At 43.9% G+C, this 23,947-nt stretch overlaps 1 protein-coding gene across 1 annotated transcript in view; it reads right to left on the bottom strand.

Moving 5' to 3' along the window:
- The window catches only part of plxnb1b (plexin b1b), a 209,140-nt gene that overhangs the window by 39,300 nt on the left and 145,893 nt on the right, over positions 1-23,947 (bottom strand). Inside the window, exons 11-18 of the mRNA XM_084317760.1 lie at positions 17,373-17,481; positions 14,436-15,446; positions 13,672-13,806; positions 9,356-9,478; positions 8,713-8,806; positions 4,867-5,033; positions 1,868-2,019; positions 325-430 (exon numbers count right to left, since the gene is read on the bottom strand). Coding sequence (XP_084173886.1) covers positions 325-430; positions 1,868-2,019; positions 4,867-5,033; positions 8,713-8,806; positions 9,356-9,478; positions 13,672-13,806; positions 14,436-15,446; positions 17,373-17,481 — 1,897 coding nt within the window. The remainder of the gene's footprint in view (positions 1-324; positions 431-1,867; positions 2,020-4,866; positions 5,034-8,712; positions 8,807-9,355; positions 9,479-13,671; positions 13,807-14,435; positions 15,447-17,372; positions 17,482-23,947) is intronic.

Raw genomic sequence — 23,947 nt, 5'->3', positions numbered from 1 at the left:
TGTTTTCAGGAGCTAAAGGCCTTCCGTCCAGAGTCTCTGCACTAAGCTCCTTTCACAGAGCACTGTAGTAGGCCGATCCCCTAGTCCTGTCCTCAGCACAGCTGAGCTCAAAACCAGAGGGTGACTGGTATTATATCTGTTGTCAAAGTGCCCTTGAGCAGGCACCGAACCCCCAAACTACTCCAGGAGCGCTGCGCTGCAGGTCGACCATGCGCTATGAGCTCTCTGAGGAAAGGTGTACAATATGGGCAGGGAACTGTGTGTATGATATGTGTGGAAGGTCTTGTATAAGCAATAGAGTAAAGTTCTTCTTCTTTGTTTTACCTGGTAGCTAAACCTCTGGCTGGACAGGCCGATCTCCCCTCTGCTCACCGCCACCGACACCAGGCCGGTCTTCTCCCCTCCGCTGGCCTTGGTCCTGCACACTATCCTGGAGGGAGAAAACCAAAGCCGCTTCAGACAGTTCTCCGTCACAATAACGTGTTCAGAGCCGGCCAGTCACAAGTGGTTTCACAGCTACAGACCACTGTGCCACCACTGCTGCTCAATGAAAAATCAGGAATTGAGATAAACAAACATATTGTCCGATTGAAGACCATGCATTCCTGAATGGGTTTCCTGGGGCCTTGGCTCAACCCAGAGAGGACCTTGTAATCCTCCAATTCTAGTGAGGCAAACGAGTCCTCACTCCAAAAAGACAAAAATCACAACAGCAACAGGAACAAATACTCAATCAATACAGTCACACACACAAGTCTCTAACCAAATAAACTCTCAAACATAGTCCTCCCCACAAATGTACACACACAAGCACACACCCTTGCATAAACACTCAATATCCCTCTCTGGGTGACATTACAACTGCATTATACCGGGGTACATCCATAATTAGATTTTGTCCAATCATTTCAGGTCAGTCATTTTAATCATCCAGATGGTAAAAGAATTGACTGGAAACGTATGGTTATTCTAGGACACAGCCTAGAACGTGTCCGTTCCCTTTCACAATTTTTTTACGTCACACCAGCATTTCCAGACCACAAACACATATGCAAGCGCACTGCCGCCTCCTACATGGATTGTAACAGGCAAACACCACCCAGAGGGTTAAACCAGTGGTTCTCTACCTTTACCATTAATACCAATTTGATAAGATCTTGTCTCAGGGACGAGAGAAGATGTATATTGTAAGATATGTGTTACATCCCAATGTCTTTGCTTCCCCAGTGTTTGTTTCATCTCCATCTTGTTTCCTCCCTCCAGTCAAGACCAGTACTCCACCATTCGTCCCTGCCATTCCTGCCCCTCCATTGGTGGACTACTTTTCAAAACCTCACCGATTGGTCGATGGGTTTCAGGATCCCTCACCCAATCCTGGATAACCACCCACCACCCAATCCTCGTTTGTTTTGAGAATAGTGGTGTTTGTTTGTTGTTTTGGCCTTGGCTCACCCTTGAGTAACCTGTGCTTCCTTTATGATCAATAAATATCATTTTTGTTTACAAACCTGGTCATCCTTTCTGTCAACCGATATTTATGTTTTTACCCTTAGACCTCAGGGGTCGTAACAATATGGTTTAATCCAGAATGTGTCAGAGACTGTAGGTGAGGAGATAGCAGTGGATAGATTACTCGTATAGGCTATTCTCTAATTGGACTAAATTATAGGGAACGTAGGGAACCACTGGATTAAACAACGCAATAGTCGCAACAATAGCAACCCACCCATCAAACACATTACACACAAACACATTCACTTGCATGAATGCTCAAGACAATATAGTCATGCAAAGTATCAAATCAACCACTCCTAAACACACACACACACACACACACGTCGACCCATCCATCCTTTCTGTGTAGTACCTGGAGGAGACCTCGTAGAGGCCAGGGATGACTGTGCACGGCACCCCAGCCACGGACACAGAGTGTAGGATGTCCTCAGCCTTTTGACCCAGGTTGGAGCCTGAGATGGTCACCACCGTCCCCCCTTCCAACAGGCCGGACAGAGGCTCGATCTGAAGGGAGACCAGCACACGTGTTACCACCGACATGTCTGGGTGATATACGGTATATGATATCATACATACATCTTGATGGACACAACTCTGTCTGCTGACATCTATCTGTATATCAGAGATAAGTATGTAGATGTTGCATTGCTTATTTGTTTGCATTTTGTTTTGCATTTAACTTGGTTGATGTATCTTTTCTACATTTCTATCCTATTAATTGCTACGTACTGCAGTGGTGCCGACAAAGAGCATTTACCCTGCAGGAAAAAATTAAAGGTTCAACTTCTTAACTGAAGTATTCAGGGCTATCAATTGTCACTTCCTGTTACCATCCCTCTGCATTAGCAGGCCGTTTGATACATGTTCCCTACAATGGCAGCTTTTAGTGCATTTTGGATTACTGCAATATCCTCACACCTCAACAGGAGTTATGGGTTTCTGGGTTCATATTAACGGAAGCATTTAGAGGCTATTATCAACTAGCCAAAACACTGGGCATAATTAAGGGAACCAATGAGAACATGTGTTCTACAACTGAATCGATTCAGAGGATGTAAACACCCGTCTCCTACAGAACTGGAATATTCTAGTTAGTGAGCCCCCTTAGCCATGTTTAGGATGTAGGATAACGGGCAGGAGGGTAGAATATTAAGTGTGTGTGTCTATGTAGAAACAACCCTCGACGTTCTGAAAATGTCCCTGAGGAAATATGGATCACAGCTGCAAATATTCCCTTGAAAGATATTTGAAAAATACAGCTTACTGTATTGTATACTATTACAGTTTCAGTTCACATCCATCACAAATAAACAAAAGGGATGAACCATTTGTGCTATAAAACTGGATACCATGCATCTTTTCCCCCCACCAAAATAGTCCTCCGCTTCCTACCGCTGAGTGTAGAACAACTATAGTAGTGTTTCTGTTCCTACTTCTGACTCTAGAACACCAATAGTAGTGTTCCTACTTCTGACTGTAGAACACATAGTAGTGTTTCTGTTCCTACTTCTGACTGTAGAACACCCATAGTAGTGTTCCTACTTCTGACTGTAGAACACCTATAGTAGTGTTCCTATTTCTGACTGTAGAACACCTATAGTAGTGTTTCTGTTCCTACTTCTGACTGTAGAACACCTATAATAGTGTTTCTACTTCTGACTGTAGGACACCTAGTAGTGTTTATGTTCCTACTTCTGACTGTAGAACACCTAGTAGTGTTTCTACTTCTGACTGTAGAACACCTATAGTAGTGTTTCTACCTCTGACTGTAGGACACCTATAGTAGTGTTTCTGTTCCTACTTCTGACTGTAGAACACCTATAGTAGTGTTTATACCTCTGACTGTAGGAACACCTATAGTAGTGTTTCTACCTCTGACTGTAGGAACACCTATAGTAGTGTTTCTGTTCCTACTTCTGACTGTAGAACACCTATAGTAGTGTTTCTACCTCTGACTGTAGGAACACCTATAGTAGTGTTTCTACCTCTGACTGTAGGAACACCTATAGTAGTGTTTCTGTTCCTACTTCTGACTGTAGAACACCTATAGTAGTGTTTATACCTCTGACTGTAGGAACACCTATAGTAGTGTTTCTACCTCTGACTGTAGGAACACCTATAGTAGTGTTTCGGTTTCAAAATGGCTCTCAGGCCACTGGCCCTCACATTATGAGTACTAGTTCCAGTGTGCCTTGGTCCAGGGCCAGAAATGTACTCACTATGGGGATTCCAAACAGAAAAATATTAGGACCCCAGCCATAAATCTAAACAGATAGATGGAGCCAGAGAGCGGACCCCCCAGCCATACAGTTAAACAGATAGATACAGTGTTTCTGTTCATTCATTTACAGTAGGAGTTTAGTGCCAGGAGTGTATATGTAAAAACAGCTGACAATCACCATCTAATTTTATGAATGTTTGTGTGGAACAAGCTGTAAAATACCTGTGTCCCATTTTGTAAACACTTCCCACATCTGGAATACACCATGATACACCAAGTCCATGATTCTTTAGGAAATCCACAAGGAATTCCCACCCAAGAGTGGGAACTCTGTGTTACCAAATATAAAAATGTTCCCCATAATTTTAAGTTTTAAAAACATTTAGAGACAGCATTTGAAAAATCTTGGACTGTAAAAGCAGGACCTTGTAGGATAGTAAACTCATCACAATGCCTTTGACATTATTCCAGTCATTCTAAAGTAAAGGAGACAAAGGTCCGTCTGAGCAGCCAGAATGCAACAAACTGTTGTGGAGTAATCTACCACGAGTAAGGATGTACTCAGTCAAATGTAGAACACAGGTTTATTTAGCTCAAACAGAGTATCAAGTACAAATAGGTCGAGAGTTATTGCTGGATGACTCCAGGAGTGATAAGGCCTAGTATCCCTCCAAAGAGCTCTAGAATCCAGTAAAACATAGGTCTTTATAGTAGAGAGAAAGGGATTATGGGTAGATCGGGCTAGGTATTGGGTTGGAGGGGGGCCAGGAGGGGGTATCAGGTGAGAGACAAAAGGTGGATAAATGGGGGAGGGTAGACAGATTGGAGAGGTGTGGGGGGAATGGGAGAACATGACTGGGAGATTTTTTGACGGGGGAGGGGATCATTATTCCACACACTGTCAAACAAGCAACTTCTTATAATAGCATTTGTATTTTAAGCATCGCAAATACACACACAAATTTGAATTGGTAAATGTCTGTCTGGGGCAAAGAACGGGCCCCAAAAACTGAAATTGACACACACCTCCGCCAATGCTACCATTCAACATTCAGAGAGTGGTTGGACAGGGGTGTTAGGGTTAGGGTTCATTCAACCTTCAGAGAGTGGGTGGACGGGGTGTTACTCACAGCATGGATGACTGGGGCGGGGCAAGTCTGCTCCACAGGTTCACTGCAGGAGTCGGAGTACAGGCAGCTGGCCTGAGCCCCTCCACACCACACACAACCGTACTTCTGCTCTGCTGTGTGACAGCGGCTACAGTCCGAACGGCCCACTGAACAGTTGTACAGAGTCACTGAGGAGAGAGGCAGAGAGGGCTATTAGAGGACATACAGTACAGGGTGCAATGGTACACAGAAGCCACGGTTCGGTACGCACCTCGGTTTTGGAGTCACGGTTCGGTACGAGTTAGGTACAACAGGAAACAAATATTCATAATTATTATTATATATTTATTATAATTATTACATATAATATATATATAGGCGGCTGGGTGGCGTAGCGGAGATTGCGCTTGTCACCAATGCAAGAGACTCCGGTATCGAATCCCAGTCTCAGCATTGCCTTCGACTTGGGCCGGGCGTCGTACTGGCTCATTTGGCAGAGCCGGTTGGGAAGTCGATGGGTGGGGATTGGACGTTGTGGACAGCGACTCCTACAGGTCGGTTGGGTTACGCCTGCACAGCAGAGACAGGAAGTATCAGGGGCAGCGTGAGCCTCCCACGCGTTACTCCTTGCCACTGAGTGAAAAGATGCGACAGGCTGCCTCCTCGTGTACCGGAGGGGACACGTGATGCAAGGCTTCTATCCTCACTACAACCGACCAGTGGGGGGCATAGTCTAGCAACGTTCAAGACAGGGGAGGGGAGAATTGGCAATATGAAATTGGGGGATGGGAGAAAAAATAGAAGAGAAGGAGAAAAAGTGGATAAAAAAAGAATATATATATATTTTTTATACTTTTTTTTTTTTTTATAACTCTTTATTTTGGTTCATTTTTCACATCTTTTCCAAAGTCACTTTTTTTACATTTTTGCATGGACATTTTCCTTTTCTTTTCCAAAGTCACTTTTTCACATATACAATTTTTCTTTACAGTATGAATTCCGCTTTTTCATAGACAATTTACAATTTTGTTTCAGTGGTTACGAAAGTTTGCATAAACATTTTGAAACATTTTCCTTTTCTTTTCCAAAATCACCTCTTCACATTTTACAACAACCTTTTCTTTTCTTTACAGTATGATGTTCCGTTTTTGCATAGCCAATCTACTCATTTTTCTAGAATAAGACAACCACCACCACAAGACAAACAAGACTCACAGGACAGGGCATTGGTAACTTTGCGTGACGCAGAGAAAGAGGACTCTAGAAAAGAGATGACATGTTACACAATAATGGCAGAGGATTTATCAATATTTTGGATTTAAACACCACAGCAGCTCGACTGGAGAGGAGCTCAGATGATCAGTCCGGGAAAAGTATGTAGTGCGTTAGTATTTTTTTTTCTCTGATCAGCTGTGAGGGAAAGTCCGCTGGAGAAAGTTGGTATGTGTGTGTGTGTGCGTGTAGAGTCCAGCCCAATGCAGATTGCGCGGTTGTTAATTTGTTCTGTCCGCTTGTCATCATGCCTTTACAAGCGGCACGGTGGTGTAGTGGTTAACACTGTCGCCTCACAGCAAGAAGATCCAGGGTGCGATTCCCGCTTGGGGACCAGGTTTCCATGATGCCAGGTACCCAGGTGGGGTATCTCCCAGGCCTTTCTATGTGGAGTTTGCATGTTCTCCCCGTGCTCGCAAGGGTTTCCCCCCGATAAGATAAACCCAATGGAAAAACATGGACAACAACAGATCGCTAACACTGTGGCATCCTTAACGAAGACGGACAGGAGCACTTGGATTGGTCCCCGGGGGCGCGGCTCACGTTGACGCCCTATCTGCCACTCCAATTGCATGTCCAGTTTGTTGCATGCCGATTAAAGACCCCCTAAAGAGGTCCTGCATTATTATTATATATTATTATTATTATAGCTTCAACGTTTTATTAATCATCTAAATGTGGCAATACAAGCTTAATATTCAACGTTAAAGATCAAAGTAAGCCAGTGTAAAGTAAAGTAAATATATTGAGCATACATTTGTAAAATGTGCAACCCTAGTTACACCCTAGGTAGGTAGTGTGTGTGTGTGTGTGTGTGTGTGTGTGTGTGTGTGTGTGTGTGTGTGTGTGTGTGTGTGTGTGTGTGTGTGTGTGTGTGTGTGTGTGTGTGTGTGTACAGTACTTACATTAACACTCCAACATTATGGGAAATGCACTTAATGTCTTCTCCAGAGTCAGACAAGAAGATAGATAGATACCAATTTCCTCTATGTGCATTCAGTAGAACACTATCCGGCTGCAAGCTAGCCTAGCTTAGCACAAATTAATGGAAGCGGATACGGACCACTAGCCTAGCTTCCCATAATGTCAGTGTGTTCCTTTAAGTACTGTACGTAAATACATATATATTTTTTTTTAATTATTTTTTAGCATTTTTACAGCTTTTATTGGCCACGCAGAACCGACAGAGGAGAGGGCGAACGGGAGGAGAGGTGGGGAGGACATGCGACAAATAACGACGAGAGCTGGGATCGAACCCGGGTCGGCCGCGTAGGTGCGCGAGGCACTATGGTATGCGCCACGAGGGCGCCCCCGTAAATACAGTTTTGAGGTATTTCTTACTCTATTTGAGTATTTCAATTTTAGGGGACATTATACTTTAACTCCACTACATTTCATTTTAAGGGATATATACTTATACATACGTTTTGCATACGAAACATGATGAGCTGATCAAATTATGCACTTTCCAAGTACAAGCCTGCCAACTGTAATAGGAAATAATGAGAGCCAGCACACCTGTACCACAGACCACTTCACAACATTAAGAGGGCAACGTACCACAGACTGAATGCTCCCAAGCAGGGATTTACAAAACATTTTATACAATGTATACTTACTTAATTTAGTATGAAATACATTTTACACTTTACTACTCTATCAGGTACTTATTCATTGGGTTATTTCAACTTTCATTGAAGTAAACTATCACTGGAGAGAAGCAAGAGAGAGAGAAAGAGGGTGTGTTTGCAAGTGCAGTAGAAGCGTTTGTGTGTGTGTGCGTGTGCGTGTGTGTGTGTGAGTAAGAGGGAGAACGGTCCCTGTTGGTCCCTGTTACTGCCAGATTAGTCCCCCTGTCGGATTGGGACATCAGCTAGTATCCTATGCTAGTACCTTGTACTGCGTTGCTTGCAATGGGCAATTTGGAGGGGGGGTGAGTCTATGGCTGAACGTAGCTAACTACCGGTCACCATATTTGTTGTACCTCTATGAAAACTGTGCTTAATGTGTGCAGTGCACATATCATCACATCACATGCATGCCCATATCAGCAAAAGATCCCAACAGTCCCTACTGAAGGTGCTAGTCTAGGTGCTGTAGCTCTATGTCCTGCTCCAGAGAAAATAAGCTATAAGGATTGGGACAGCAACACTTTTGTAATGTTTTGGCACCATATTGGGTGTGAAGTAATACAATGATTAAGTGCATAGAGGTCACCGTCCAAATACTTACCGGTATACAGCATAAACTAAAGCTCATTGTATAACTCCATAGATGTACAATATAAAGCTCACTGTATAATTGCATAGATGTACAGTATAGAGCTCACTGTATAACTGCATAGATGTGCAGTATAAAGCTCACAGTAAATTGCATAGATGTGCAGTATAAAGCTCACAGTAAATTGCATAGATGTGCAGTATAAAGCTCACTGTATAACTGCATAGATGTGCAGTATAAAGCTCACAGTAAATTGCATAGATGTGCAGTATAAAGCTCACAGTAAATTGCATAGATGTGCAGTATAAAGCTAACTGAATAGAATTGAACAGAGTGGATCTTCAGTAATTGGGATTGTGAAGACATTCGTCTTACCATACAGATCAGGTGCGCTGTCCACATGGAAAGTGTCTCTCCTCTTGACGTACACCATGGCGCTGTACTCTTCTGTGACAGCTGAGTAGGAATACTGTATGAACAGCAGGACATTTTAGTTTCCCAGGGAAAAGCTTGGTGATTTCATGTGTAAAACTTAAGGTCAATACGTGCTGGTGGTTATGCTATGTGCAATTGACCATATTCACACAGTGGCAATTTTGTTCTTATGTCATGCTCAGGTTGGGTTCCTTTCCACCCTGTCCAAGCACCTTGGAGCGTGACATAAGAGCAAAATGGCCACCGTGTGAATATGGTCAATGCGTGTTCGGTACACAAGGAGTGTGATTCCAAAATGTGATAACTATCATTCCAAAATTAGATATTGAAGTTACCAAATTTAAGACCTAGTCCTAAAATGATTACCAGCATGAAAAGACATTATTAGCAACCTTATAACAACATACTCTAGTTTTAGATGATGTCATAATTTACACCTTTGAAATATTGAGCATTGCACATCCAGAACCCCCCCCCATTTTTTTTTTATATACAGTATTTATATTTAGTATTTATATGAATAATTCATGCTGTAACCTGTAATGACATTAACATAATGGTGATGGAATAAACCATGACAGACCTGGTGTAGTTGACAGGTGATATCAAAGAGAGATGGATTCATCTCGTCAGTCTCCACGTAGGCATCAACCATCACCGTCCGACCCTCAATCACCAGCACACACTCATAGTCCAAGTCTTTGTCCTGCAGACACGCACACACACACGCACAGAGTTGATTTATTTCATAGTGTAATGGGAAATATTAAAGGACTAAACGATGAGCCGCTTACATTAATGATTCTGAGTCATTATTAATAGTAATAGGAACGTTTATTTCATCCGTGGCCACAAATGAAAGATCAGTTTACAATCAGAGACAACATGTTAATACAGTAGTGTCTGACCATAGAATGATCAAGAGATCTGGTCAGACATACAATTAAATACATGAAAATGACGTAGAAGTAGTGTTGTCACGATACTGGAATTTCGACTTCGATACGATACCTTGAAAAGTATCGATACTTCGATACCATTTCGATACCAAAAAAAAATATATATATATATATATATATATATATATTTTTTTTTTTATTTTTTTTTTTATTTTTTTAAAACAAATTTAGCTTTTGTTGCTGGTTGATTCTCCTCAGCTTCGAGTCTGGTACTATAAGAGAAGATAAATATAACACTTTTAAAACCCTTTGTTTATCTTTAGATCACACATTTAAAAATAACTGTTCATCTCACTTCAATCATTTTTATTGCAAATGCAGAACATGGTATTTTCTAAAGCAGACAGATGTAAACACTGTAATCTGTGTTGCATGTACCTCACAAACTGAACAGTTAGTAACAGTTTTTATTTAAAGATAACGAGAGCAAGCGAGAGAGAGAGAGAGAGGTATCGGTAGATAGAGAGAGAGAGAGAGAGAGAGAGGTAGCGGTAGATAGAGAGAGAGAGAGAGAGAGAGAGAGAGAGAGAGCGAGAGAGAGAGAGAGAGGTAGCGGTAGATAGAGAGAGAGAGAGAGAGAGAGAGAGAGAGAGAGAGAGCGAGAGAGAGGTAGCGGTAGAGAGAGAGAGAGCGAGAGAGAGGTAGCAGTAGATGGAGAGAGACAGAGAGAGACAGAGAGGCTATGCTCGGAGCATTTTAGTAATGTTACATTTTCAACAAGATTGCTGCTATTTAAACACTTGGTGGAAACGGGGTAACGTTAACCTTATGTCGACTGTAGTATTGTATGACCTCGACATAACGTTTACACGTTAACGTTACTCCGTTTCCAATGCAGTATTTATAACTGTGGCCAGCTAAGCTAAGGGAGCTAACTTTAGCTGGTAGCTGTAACGTTACAACGAAGCAGCTGTTGATATTATGCGCCATCAGTAGACAACGTATCATGTATTAAACTAGAGTTAATGGTTTAATGCTTCAGTCACAGTGACGTTGAAAGAGCAGCTGTCACGAACCTCTTTCATTTCTTTATGGAGATCGGCGCTGGCACTGCTATAACCGCTTGCAAATAGCATTGGGGCATTTGTAGCTTGTCCTTCGTTGTTTACTTGAAACCCGAAGTACCTCCAAACAGCACTTCTGCTGCTTTCTTTATCCACAAGCACAAGTTGCGGAGGCTCTGCATTTACCATCTTCAGCTAAAATGTTTGTTTACTAACTGAAGAAGACGGCTCTCTGTGACTCTGTGAGGGGGAGGGCTGGACTCGGAGGAGCCGGGGGGGCAAGCACGCTGAGCGCTCTGAACAGCGCGTCAACAACTTGCGGTAGAACACTCGCCAGCTGGTGGTACCGATACTGCAGAAAGTATCGGTACTTCGGGAAATGAGTATCGAAGCCTTTTTAAATATTCAGTATCGATATGTATCGATACTTCGATATTTTTGACAACACTACGTAGAAGAAACAAAATGGCTGGTTAGAGAAATTAATAATACGAGTGTATTATGGCTATGGCCTGAAAGCAAAACAGCTTCGTCTAACTGTTCCCATAACCTTGGGTTATGGCTCTGAAGAAACACAATCCTTGCTAAGAGAGAAAAAGACTTAAAGGGACAGTATGTGTCTGCCATATCTGAGCACATTGTATAGCTGGTCTAATGACACCAGTCAAGCTGTCTAATGACATGATAATATATTCCACGACAATAGTTAAAAGGGAAAATCAATAGTCCACATAAACATAATTCAGTATTCACTACTGTCATGGGATGATGTGGTGTATGGGTTTTGTGTGTATGTGCTGCTTATTATGTTGTTTCTCTGAGAATGTTGCGTGTATTGTGTGTGTGTGTGTGTGTGTGTGTGTGTGTGTGTGTGTGTGTGTGTGTGTGTGTGTGTGTGTGTGTGTGTGTGTGTGTGCGTGTGTACGTGTGTGTGTCAGGGCGTGACACATGCTTGAGTTATTGCAAGTCACATGTATTTGTGGCAGCTCACCACAATACCAGAGATGCCCAACACAGATCGTGTACAGACTGACTTAGTGACATAATGAGCTGTCTGTGTTTTATTATGTACACAAAGCTGCCACAACTTCTGTAGCTTCTCTATTATCATTACTCCAGTTAACCTAAAGAGAGAGAAACAATGCAAGTGTGTGTGTGATTGAGTGAGTGATTGAGTGATTGAGTGATTGAGTGATTGAGTGAGTGAGTGAGTGAGTGAGTGAGTGAGTGAGTGAGTGAGTGAGTGAGTGAGTGAGTGAGTGAGTGAGTGAGTGAGTGAGTGATTGATTGATTGATTGATTGATTGATTGATTGATTGAGTGAGTGAGTGGAGAGAGAGAGTGAGTGAGTGTGAGAGAGATAGAGCCAGCGAGTGAGTGTGAGAGAGCGATAGATAGAGAGCCAGCGAGTGAGTGAGTGTGTGAGAGTGAAAGAGAGAGAGAGAGCCAGCGAGTGTGTGTGTGTGTGTGTGTGTGTGTGTGTGTGAGTGAGTGAGTGAGTGAGTGAGTGAGTGAGTGAGTGAGTGAGTGAGTGAGTGAGTGAGTGAGTGAGTGAGTGAGTGAGTGAGTGAGTGAGTGAGTGAGGGAGGGAGTGAGTGAGGGAGTGAGTGAGGGAGTGAGTGAGGGAGGCAGGCAGAGTGAGTGAGATACAAGTTCCTGATTTTCCTATTTGGTAGCCTGGGTCATGTATATAGGCTGTGAGGGCCTTCAAATACTTTACCTTGCACTCTATTTTCGTTGTGCTGTACGATGACAATACATTTGAATCTAATCTAATCTAAATGGCTGGTGTTGCTGTGAGCCAAATCGGTTAGCAAGGTATTACTGACTATCTGCTATCAATGTCAATCGTACAGAGTGGAGATTATTGAGATTATTGTCTGTGTCAGGCCCAGTCCACATGTACACAGGTATTTTTTAACCAGGTTTTTTTCCCCTTCGTTTCAATAAGAAATAATGTCCACACCAACAGTGTTTTAGAAAATCTCTCAGCAAAAACACTCACATGAAAGTACCTGGATGGGAGGCTGCAGGGAGCTCCCCATGGTCCTGATTGCCGAAATACTGGTTTAAAAAATATCCATATACATAATCCATATACATAATGTTAGTGAGTTTCTAAAAATCTTCCCCCCTGGCCGGAGTTTTTAAAAAGGTCCAGTTTAACCTCTTAAGCCCTAGCCATATTTTCAGAAAACGCTCTAGATATTTCAAGATTCTATGCCTTACTTCGTGCACTGCCAGCTAGTCTGTGGGCGACGGAGATACACTTTAAATTTTTGAATCTTCAACGGAGAGAAGTGAATCTCCCGGTTCAGATACAATTTAAAGTGAGTCTTTATCACAAAACCTTCCAAAGATATTTAATGTTTTGCAAAACATGTCTATTGTTGCGTGGGCGTGACACTCGGCTTCAGAGGGTTTTTAATGTCCCTTGCCTGTTAATCTGAGAAACCCAGAAGGTCTTGCCGGAAACTGTGTATTGTGCAAGAGCTTCTGGGGGCAGCACGGAGAGTTCAGAATGGGAAGTTCAAAGTTTAATAGGGAGGTCTTAGCCTCCCTTTCCTGTAATGTTGAAATGAATTATCACCGATGGGAGTTCATTAGCTACTAGTGTTACACTATTGTGCTATTACTGGAGAAAACGGGTGGGTGACATCACAAACAACACGTGGCTAATGACAGGAAGAAGAGTTGGTGCTATTTCTGTCAGCAAAAAAATTCTTTTTAATCCATGAGAGTTTCTGGGTGGTGCGCCGTGTCAAGTAGGTTCCTGCACTTCGAACAAACAACCGTTGGGTTTTCAAATGTCTCTGAACAGCTTTTTAGAAAGCTTGCCATCAGACTCTTAATGTTAATATAAGAGTCTTGAGTACGAGATGACTTGCCTGTTTGTAATAGATGTGCACATGAATCAGCGGTTCAAACGTGCGTTACCTGGTAGAGATGTAGGTTGCGGGCCAGTAGCGTGATCTTCCTTTCCACTCTGACAGGTAACAGGGGGGAGCCCTGGACATTCTCCACGCAGGGACAGGCAGACGAACCCCAGCTCACATAGGACCCCTCGTCCCCCTGAGGCCCGTGCATGTACACACACACAAGCACAGTTACACACACATAGGTAACACACAGTACTTCTCTTGCTCTCACCTCAGCATACAGTAATCACTCTCCTTGTTAGGTGCACTGCACACACAACTGAACTGCTCTCACTTTGACTTGTTCTCTAAAAACACACACACACACGCATATTATACATATGAGTAGGGTTAAAAACATTTTCATAGGCAGGTACACAATAAGCAAAAACAACTTCTCTCTTGTGCACATGATTTCTATTCCTCTCTCTCGGTCTCTCACTCTTTAACACACACAGGATGTTGACAATTTACTGCTGAAGTGAGTTTTCTTTATGTAGCGCTGAACTGTAAATTCAACCGTAAAAAAAAAAACATGAGAACATTAATGGAAAAATCAACAGCTCAAGCTTGTGCTGAGGCAGCCGTTTTTACCCACCAGGTTAGTCTTCGAAGCAGAAGCGAACAATAACAAGGACATCAACAACACAGTAAGGGAAAAGCCAAAAAGACAAGGAGAGAAGGGGAAGGATACATCTGGCATCAGAAGCGGGGATTCTAGAGTGAAGAGCTGGGAGTGTGAAGGCTGCTGAAACTTGGAGAGAAGGGGGGGCTGGAACTCACCGGAAGGAAGGCGTCTGCTGAGTCATACTGGTAGTCCAGCTCTGAGTCTGCGTCCAGGAGGCGGGGATAGGAGGGAGGGCCGTGGTCGACCTCTCCGTCGCCTGACAAGACGGTGGCGGCTGAGAAGGTGGCCGACGTGTCATTTTCGGCACCTGTGGCCTCGGCATTCTTGCCCACCTCCTCCTTTGGCCAGAGGAGTATCTCGGGGTCTGCGCCCTGGCCTTCCGCCTCAGCGGGGGGGTCGGCGTCTTGAGGGGGTAAGGCGGTAGGGGGCTGGGTCAGGTCCAACAGGAAGGTGGGCTCAGAGTCAGACAGGTCCCCTGTAGGGAAGGGAGTCGGCAGGGGAAAACCGGAAGACCACAGGGTGGTCTCACCAGGGGGCTCCACCAGGCTCAAAGCTTCGTCTGCCTCCTGGGCGCCGCTGGGGGGCGGCTCCGTCACCACCTCCAGGGGGAAGAATTCGGGGATGGGTATCATCAGGGGCACCAGGGGGTCCAGGTCGGACGCCTCCCCGTCGTCTGCCGCCGTTGTAAATGGCGTCGACTCCGTATCCACGGCAACCTCTACATCGCTGGGGGTGACGGCAGGGGTATCCATCTCGCTTTCAGGAACAACCAGAAGTTCTCCCGCCGTGGTCTGCTCCTCCTCCTCTCCCGTGGTGACCTCCAGTAACGGGGGGGTGGTGGTGGCGTCCGCTAGCGTTGTGGGCGGCAGGGTGGTGGGGGGCTTGGTGGGGGGCTTGGTGGGCAGAGTGGTGGGCAGAGCGGTGGGCTCGGGGGGAGCGGCAGTCGTGGGTAGCATAGTTGATACGGGAGTCGTTGTGGGCTCCTGGGTGGTAGCTACAGTGGTAGGGGCTTTGGTTGTTGTTGTCGTCGTGGCGATAGTTGTCGTCATCTTCATGGTCGTGGTTGGGGGGAGGGTGGTGGTTGCAAGGGCAACCGTTGTAGTAGGGGAGGTAGTTGGTGCTTTAACAGGTTTGGTTGTAGGAGGAGCCGAAGTGGGGAGTTTAAACTGGGAGACGGAGGGGAGGGGGGGGGGGGGGGGGTCACATGTGGGAGAGTGTGAGACACAAATAAAAATGAGGGGAAAAACTAAAAGAAAAGACCAAACTCATACGTTGGACGAGAAACTAAAATATGATGCGAGACGTGTGTCCCGGTGTTCTGTGTGTTATGGATGACTTGACTCATGCACTCTGCGACACGGGCTAAATGGAGGGGATTATTTGTTAAGTACCATGTACATGTATGCTTGTGTCGGGAGATGACAGGCACAGTGAGAACCGCAATACAGAAAGAAAACATCTTCCACCATCAGAATCTACTTACCTACCTAGTACTTATTACTCCATACGGTATTCATTCACAGCTAATATCAAATGTGACATAAGTTGTGAATGTGTATTATGAATTTAGAAGACAAGATTCTGGAAGTTTGAGTAGATGGAAAATAGGCTTTTTAAACTTTCTTATAACTCAAAACACAAATCTGTTTAACAGTTTGGGTGCCAAAAGCGGCTTAATACGTTTCTGGGCCCCGACCGTAGAGTGCCAAAAACGGCTTTTTACGTTTCTGGGTCGTTCTTCCTTTTTTTCAATATTTTTATTCATTATAATATCCACCCAGGGAGCCTGTTGTTACCATAGGGAATGAGTCTGAGGTCGCCAAAGTGCAATACCGGCCACATCCAGCTAGACGGCGGTATCGAGCACCCTTTGAAACCTTGTGTCTTGGCCTGTGCGTCGATCTAATGGGTCCAGGTCGTTTTAATTTTTTTGCTCAAGCTGAGCGGTTATAACGGTCGGATTGAGAAGAATCAAATGCTCCTGACGCATGATGTGTGGTGGATTATGTTGGCGACACAATGGACATCATACTTGGAATCCCGATCAGATAATTGGAATATTCTTTTTGGGGTACATCCTAGTCAAGGTAAGGGCTATATGATATCAATCTTGCGTTGATCCAAGCATGTCTTCACCTTGATCCGAACGTGTGTCTGTAATGTTAGTCCACAACATATGCCGTTGGTGGCGATCAAAGCATCAAAAAACTATGCATTCATGATAAAACATAATACCTATGATATAGATTTGATTTGAGAATAATAGTGGGTCCAGGCAAGAAACGGCAACAGTATAATACGGCTATAAGGCTATTCCTCAGCATTTCAGGAATGACCCCAGACCGATCTAAAAACATACTTATATTCACCACGATATAACACGCGAATGTATGCATGGAAAAATTATCTCTTTTTTGCATCTTGACCGGAAGAAAGTCACTGGCAAATGACCATAGTATTGTATCCATAGCTATAATATAGAATATAGTTATAGCTCTACAAACAAGGTGACGGACTGCTATCGTTTAAAGTGTGGCACTGAATGAAAACAGCCAGGCACTCAAAGTGTTAACTGTGATGTTTAAAAACATTGTAATAGTAAGCTAATCTTTTACAGGCTCAAAAGTCATGTGTAACTCATGTTTAGCTATCACATGCCATCAGTCCTTGTGTCAAAGCCTCAAATGATAAATGGAGAGACACTGTTTCAACAGCGGGCTGTATTGCAATCGTCTTTAAAAGGTTAAAAGAACCTGTAATGCCGTCAAACAGCGACCTCTAGGCAAAAGAGCCCCGCTTGGTATTGCACTTTATTTGTTTTGGTCTATATGGGTTGAGTTTAGTGCGGATAGGGGAGGGGTTTCTAATCCTAACCTCATCTCAGACTTTGCCAAGAGAAGTCTGGAGATATTCACAGTATAATAAGTTGCTAAACTCCAACCCACATATCAGACAAAAAATGCAATACTACCAAGCAGGGCTCTATTGCCTAGACTGGAGGTTGCTGTTAGGAACTGATATTCTTGTTTCATTACTTCACTGACAATGTTTTGTTCAATGTTATTACGTGTTAGTGTAAATCGATGACTTACGTGCTCGTTGTAGATAACGACCCCTTCCTCACAGGTGGGCTTGTGGGTACAGGAGTGCTGGTGCACGCACCAGTTACAGCCCCAGCGGCTCAGCACACAGCCACGGCACCTGGGCGACGCAACAAGACACAGAGATGTTGTAGTAAATAAGAGCAACACTGACCTGAAAGCATCAGAAAATAGACCGATGAATGGAGGGGAAGGAGAAGTCAAAGTCAAGAGAAGAGCGAGGATGAGAAGAAAAGAGACAAAGATGAATGGAGGGGGAAGGAGAAGTCAAAGTCAAGAGAAGAGCGAGGATGAGAAGAAAAGAGACAGATGAATGGAGGGGAAGGAGATGTGAAAGTCAAGAGAAGATCGAGGATGAGAAGAAAAGAGACAGAGATGAATGGAGGGGAAGGAGATGTGAAAGTCAAGAGAAGAGCGAGGATGAGAAGAAAAGAGACAGATGAATGGAGGGGAAGGAGATGTGAAAGTCAAGAGAAGAGCGAGGATGAGAAGAAAAGAGACAGAGATGAATGGAGGGGAAGGAGAAGTGAAAGTCAAGAGAAGAGCAAGGATGAGAAGAAAAGTAAGGAGTGGTCAAATAAGAGGAGGAGTTTTTAGAAGCGAAACACCTCTATGATCGGCAGTTTCACTCATTCACTCACTCATTCACCAGTAATTCACTCACACTTAGCCACTCTGCCCCTAGTGGTGGCTAACTGAAATGGCAATTTGTGAATTATGTGGAAATGGTTTTGATTTGATTTGCAGGATAAACCCCTTGAGTTGCATCATGAAACAATACAAAGACACAACAACAACAACAACAACAACAACAACAACAACAACAACATGAAAACACTTAACACTTTAACTGCCGAAGGTTAAATTCATGATATACCATCCCTTGCCAGCTCTATTTGTCTATGGAGAAGTTCCCCTTCTTTGCAGGGCTATAACTTTTTAAATTCTATTGCTAGATTGCCATTATTAGGGCCCATTCAATGTCCTATATGTATTGTTCAGGGTGTATGAACGTTAAACTTTTTCATTCACATATTCATACTAAAATATGATCTAAAGTATAAGTATGTTTTCATCTCTTTCTGCAGCTTTCTCCAGAACGTGATTTATAGCCCCAAATGCATTATATTGATGATCAAATACAGTTTGGTAGCGATCGGTGCCAGATGAAAAATTTCAAATGGACGTGCTTCTAGAAGTTTCTACGTATCATCTGATGATGACCGGATGGGCGGGGGATCGTTTATAATTCCGTGGGCAACGTTATACCATTCATCTAATGTGGGTCAAATGTTCATCATAGCAGTTAGTGTCGAACACGGTAATACTACACGCTAAAACTCACCCCAGTCTCCGCGGGCCGTTGGGCGATCAGCGTGGGGTAGACAGTTTTCCATTATGGGATGTCGAAATACCCGGTCCATTTCCAGGTTGTATAATAGTATATACGTCCAAATAACGTTGTTTATTGAGTTAGGGCGAGCGATCTATTATCGAGTGTTTCAAGATGGAGTCGCGGGAGCTATAGAGAGTGGCCGGAAGTAATATGGGTGATCAGCACTTCATCCACATGACTTCCTGTTTGGCGCTTCTGCCGATCGGCCACCAGATGGCGCTCTTGAACCGCTAGAGGGTTGAGAGGAGGCCAGCACTGTGTCTCAGGGCTGCGGAGGAAAAATATGATTTCGATCACAGATTTTTTAAATATTGATATTAAAGACGAGTTAGGGCGTCCTCTGCAACTTTAGCATGGCTAGGAAAGACGCCTAAACACGTTTTCGGCACTTAAAGTGTTAATGAGTTAATTAACACTTTGATCGCCGGGGTTAAATTCATAATTTACCATCCCTCGACAGCCCTATTTAACATGGAGAAGTTCCCCTTCTTTGCAGGGCTATAACATTTTAAATTGTATTGCTAAATTGACATTACTATGGCCCATTCAACGTCCTATATCTATTGTTCAGGGTGTAGCAACATTATACTTTTTCATTCACATATTCATACTAAAATACGGTCTAAAGTATAAGTATGTTTTTATCGTTTTCTGCAGCTTTCTCCAGAACTTGATTTATAGCCCCAAATGCATTATATTGATGATGAAATACAGTTTGATAGGAATCTGTGCGAGATAAAAAATTTCAACTGGACGTGCTTCTAGGAGTTACTAAGTATGATCTGATGTTGACCGGATGGGCGGGGGGTCGTTTATAATTCCGTGGCCAACGTTATATCATTCATCTAGTGTGGGTGATATGATCATTAGAGCAGTTAGTAAAGAACACGTTGAAAAATAATGCTGGATCTTACCGTATCTTCCTCGCGCCGTTGGACGATGAGCGTGGAACTGAAATATTCCTATTATGGGATGTAGAAATATCCGATCCATTTCCAGGTTGTATAATAGTATATACGTCCAAATCATGTTGTTTATCAAGTTATTTGCAATCGATCGATATCCAGTGTGTCAAGATGGAGTCTCGCTAACGATAGCGAGTGCCCGGACGAAATATGGGTGAGCACCACTTCATCCGCATCACTTCCTGTTTGGGCGATCGGCCGATCGGCCACCAGATGGCGCTCTTGAACCGTTGGAGAGTTGAGAGGGGCTCACCAGTACATATAATGTCTCCGGGGGAGAAATATGATTTCGATCACAGATTTTTGAAATATTGATATCAAAGACGCTGTCCAGCGTCTTCGGCAGAATAAGCATGGCGGGGAACAACTGCCGAGCGTCTTCGGCGATTAAAGTGTTAACACATTGGGCGCCGGGGGTTGTGCCCATGATTGTACCCAGTCTGCCACCGTTGAAAACCTATGGAGATGTTTACCTTCTTTGCAGGGCTATAACTTTTTAAATTTTATTGCTATATTGACATTACTATGGCCCATTCAACATCGATTATCTATGGTTCAGGATGTGGGAACGTTATATTTTTTCATTCATACATTGTTGTGTTAATACCGTCTAGAATATAAGTATGTTTTTAACACATTGACGACCAGCGTCCCGCGCCGATTTATAGGCCAGAGGACCGAGCGTTGTCAACAAACCGATGTACTTTCTAACAGCTATATATATACTTTATAGTATTGCTATCTGTCCATTCTCATTGTCACTTGAGTGCATAAACCGTGCCTTCATAATGGCTTAAAGAAAATAAAAATCCATCAGTTGGTTGTCATTTTATAGCGCCGTGAATATAAGGTTTATCGCAGTTTTCGCCTAGTCTTTTTTCTGGGGAGCTAGATAATAGGCTAAAGGCTAGTCACGTTATATCAAACGCCATTTCTGCTGTATATATACGAATGAAATAAAACAAACTGCATAGCATCCGGACTATTACAGAGCATCTATGGATGAAATGGGGGCGGCGGGCGACGCCGATTACTATTATTGATTAGCAATACAGTGTGCGTTCAATTAGCCATTTTCACTGATCGATCACGTTGCGTTTTAAAACAATGTCCAATCCAGCTGTAATTTGGGGGAATAGTATCCTACCGTCAGCCCATGTGATCGCCGGCAGCATTTCGTCATTAGTCATCGGAATCTGGTAGATCGATATGTCCATTGGTTGATCATAAATCCCATTATTCCAGGCTGAAATCTGCGTTCGGTAACGGGATCAAAGATGGAGGGTGTTCGTTTGGGATCGAGGCTCATATGAAACGCCCACAGACAGTAAAAAATTTTTTCAATCGCCCTCAATGACACTGCAGTGGAGCGATGGCGCCCCTAAGCGGATCTGGCCGGTATTGCATCTTTCGAAAATCAAATATGCGGGTAGGTCCTGCAAGTCGATCGCGGACGTTAATAGCGTTATTAATATGGAATAAAACAATAACAACTTGCCAAACTCGTGGCTCTGGTCCACAACGCATGGCACCGAAACACGAGTTAACTCGTGGCTGGTCCCTATAGTGTTAAGGTTTTCTGCTGTAATTCCAAAAACGAGAGTTATAGGCCCTGACACATATGATAGATTATCGATTGGCGTTTCTTTCCTATACACGCTATATTAAAAAATTCAAATGTATATGATCGGTATACATTATGCTTAATCATGCGTGAAGGAAAGGGGGGGGGGGGTCGTTTATAATTCCTTGCTCGTCAGTAACGGCTTTATTTAGTATGGGTTGATATATTGATCAGATGGTTTGCAGTGAAATGAATAAACAATCGGGCTGAAAATAACGTTACTGTTCGCCGATGAGACTGGAGGAAAAATATCCCAATTATTTGACACCGATCTCCTAGATCCATTTCCGGTTTGTATGGCGCAATAAACGCCGAAATCATATCGATTATTAAGTTTAGAAAGCGATCCAAATGCACTATAGTGTTTGTCTGGAGCCACGTAACAAGATATGACTGCCGGAGGGATTTCCTCGACACACCGATCACCACTTCCGGTTTTGGCGAGAGTGTAACTCGCCCGACCATCCACCAGGCGGCGGTATTGAGGGATGCAATCTCATAAAAAAATGAAATATTGATCCCAAAAACGGCGTAAGTCGTTCTTGGCGTTCAATGCATGGCGGGCAAAAACGGCATAACTCGTTCTTGGCGACCAATGTGTTAAAAACAAAAACAATGAAAAATAAATAAATAAATAAATAGATGCATTCATTCAAAGCATGAACAGCTAGTTTTAAGATGGGAAAATAAAGTTGTTTTAAATATGCCAAATTAAGTTAGATCGTAAATTATTTGGTGAATTCCAAATCCAATCGGAAGGAGCCCTAAAAGTAAATGCCCTTTTAACAATTTCTGAGAAAACTTTTGGAACAGAAAAGAACAGTTGGAAAACATTGTATGCGAGAACAACGTGTCCTTGTTTTTCTATCAGAAAGATAGATGGAGATAAGAGGAGAACCAGATAAATGGGTAGACTGAGAGCTGGCTATGTTACCATACAACCTAATCCAATTGCTGCCAATCTGCCCCCAGTGGTAGAAAAGGTCAGTGCTCTAATTACATTTAGTTCTTATCTTTGTGTTGTGAAACATGCAGGAAGGCAGGGAGAGGGCAACTGAGAGGGGCAGGGAGAAGGGAGAAGGGAACTGAGAGAGGGGCAGGGAGAAGGGAGAAAGGAACTGAGAGAGGGGCAGGAAGGCAGGGAACTGAGAGAGGGGCATGAAGGCAGGGAGAGGGCAACTGAGAGGGGCAGGGAGAAGGGAACTGAGAGAGGGGCAGGAAGGCAGGGAGAAGGGAACTGAGAGAGGGGGCATGAAGGTAGGGAGAAGGGAACTGAGAGAGGGGCAGGAATGCAGGGAGAAGGGACCTGAGAGAGGGGCAGGAAGGTAGGGAGAAGGGAACTGAGAGAGGGGCAGGAATGCAGGGAGAAGGGACCTGAGAGAGGGGCAGGAAGGCAGGGAGAAGGGAACAGAGAGGGGCAGGAATGCAGGGAGAAGGGAACTGAGAGAGTGTGAGGTACTACGTAGGTGATATGACTTTACAACATGGCTCCGAGGGTCAGATTTACTACAAAAGTGTCATTTTTTTATCCACTTTTTCTCCTTATTTTTCTATTTTTCTCCCATCCCAATTTCGTATTTCCAATTCTCCCCTCCTCTGTCTTGAACGTTGCTAGACTATGCCTCCCACTGGTCGGCTGTAGTGAGGATATAAGCCTTGCATCACGTGTCCCCTCCGGTACACGAGGAGGCAGCCTGTCGCATCTTTTCACCACAACAGCTCGAACTCTCAGTGGCGAGGAGTAACGTGTGGGAGGCTCACGCTGCCCCCGATACTTCCTGTTTCCGCCGTACCGGCGTCGACCAACCGACATGTAGGAGTCGCTGTCCACAACGTCCAATCCCCACCCACCGGCTTTCCCACCCTCTAACACTGCCAATTGTGTTAGTATGACGGCCGGCCAAGCCGGTAGCAACGCCGAGAGCTGGGCTCGATACCAGCATATCCTGCGTTAGTGGCGAGCGCCTTGCCCACTGCGTCACTCAGCCGCCAGACTACAAAAGTGTCCTTGAGTGAGTACAAACTTACAGACCCTAGCCACCGACCACATGTTGGTTAATTGGGGTCAGTGGTAGTCTAAATGTTAGTGAAGCAGCTTCCGACTGGATGGTCGCTGGTTCAATCCCCAGACCAGAAGTAAAAATATAGGTGGAGGAAGTGAATGAATGAATCACAACAACTACAATTGGACATGCCCTTGAGCAAGACACTTAAATGCCTCCAATGGAGCTGCTCAGAGGCCAACAGTAGAGGACTCTTTGGATTGAACTGGACAACTCCCCACTGTGAATGTATAAATATAAATATCTGTGAACTGTGAAGCCTTTCTGACAAAGAACACAATTGTTCAGCAAATCTTCCCTGGGTAATTTGGCTCTGACTGGTTGAATCTGGTTAAATCTATAAGCCACGTTTGTACCTAGCCAACTTGTCTTCAAATAGTTTTCCTTTTCTAAAAACTACCTGGCAGTGAAAGAATGACCTTGGCTGGTGACATGCGGAATCCACTGTGAAATACTGAGGCCACTGTGGAAATGGTGTCACGCTTTATGACTGATCGCTGAACTGTTTTTGCTTCCAA

Source organism: Notolepis coatsorum (assembly GCF_963971535.1).
Source record: "Notolepis coatsorum genome assembly, chromosome: 6".
Classification (NCBI taxonomy): domain Eukaryota; kingdom Metazoa; phylum Chordata; class Actinopteri; order Aulopiformes; family Paralepididae; genus Notolepis; species Notolepis coatsorum.
Note: the sequence above shows the minus strand (reverse complement) of the source record. Positions and strands in the feature narration are given on the sequence as shown.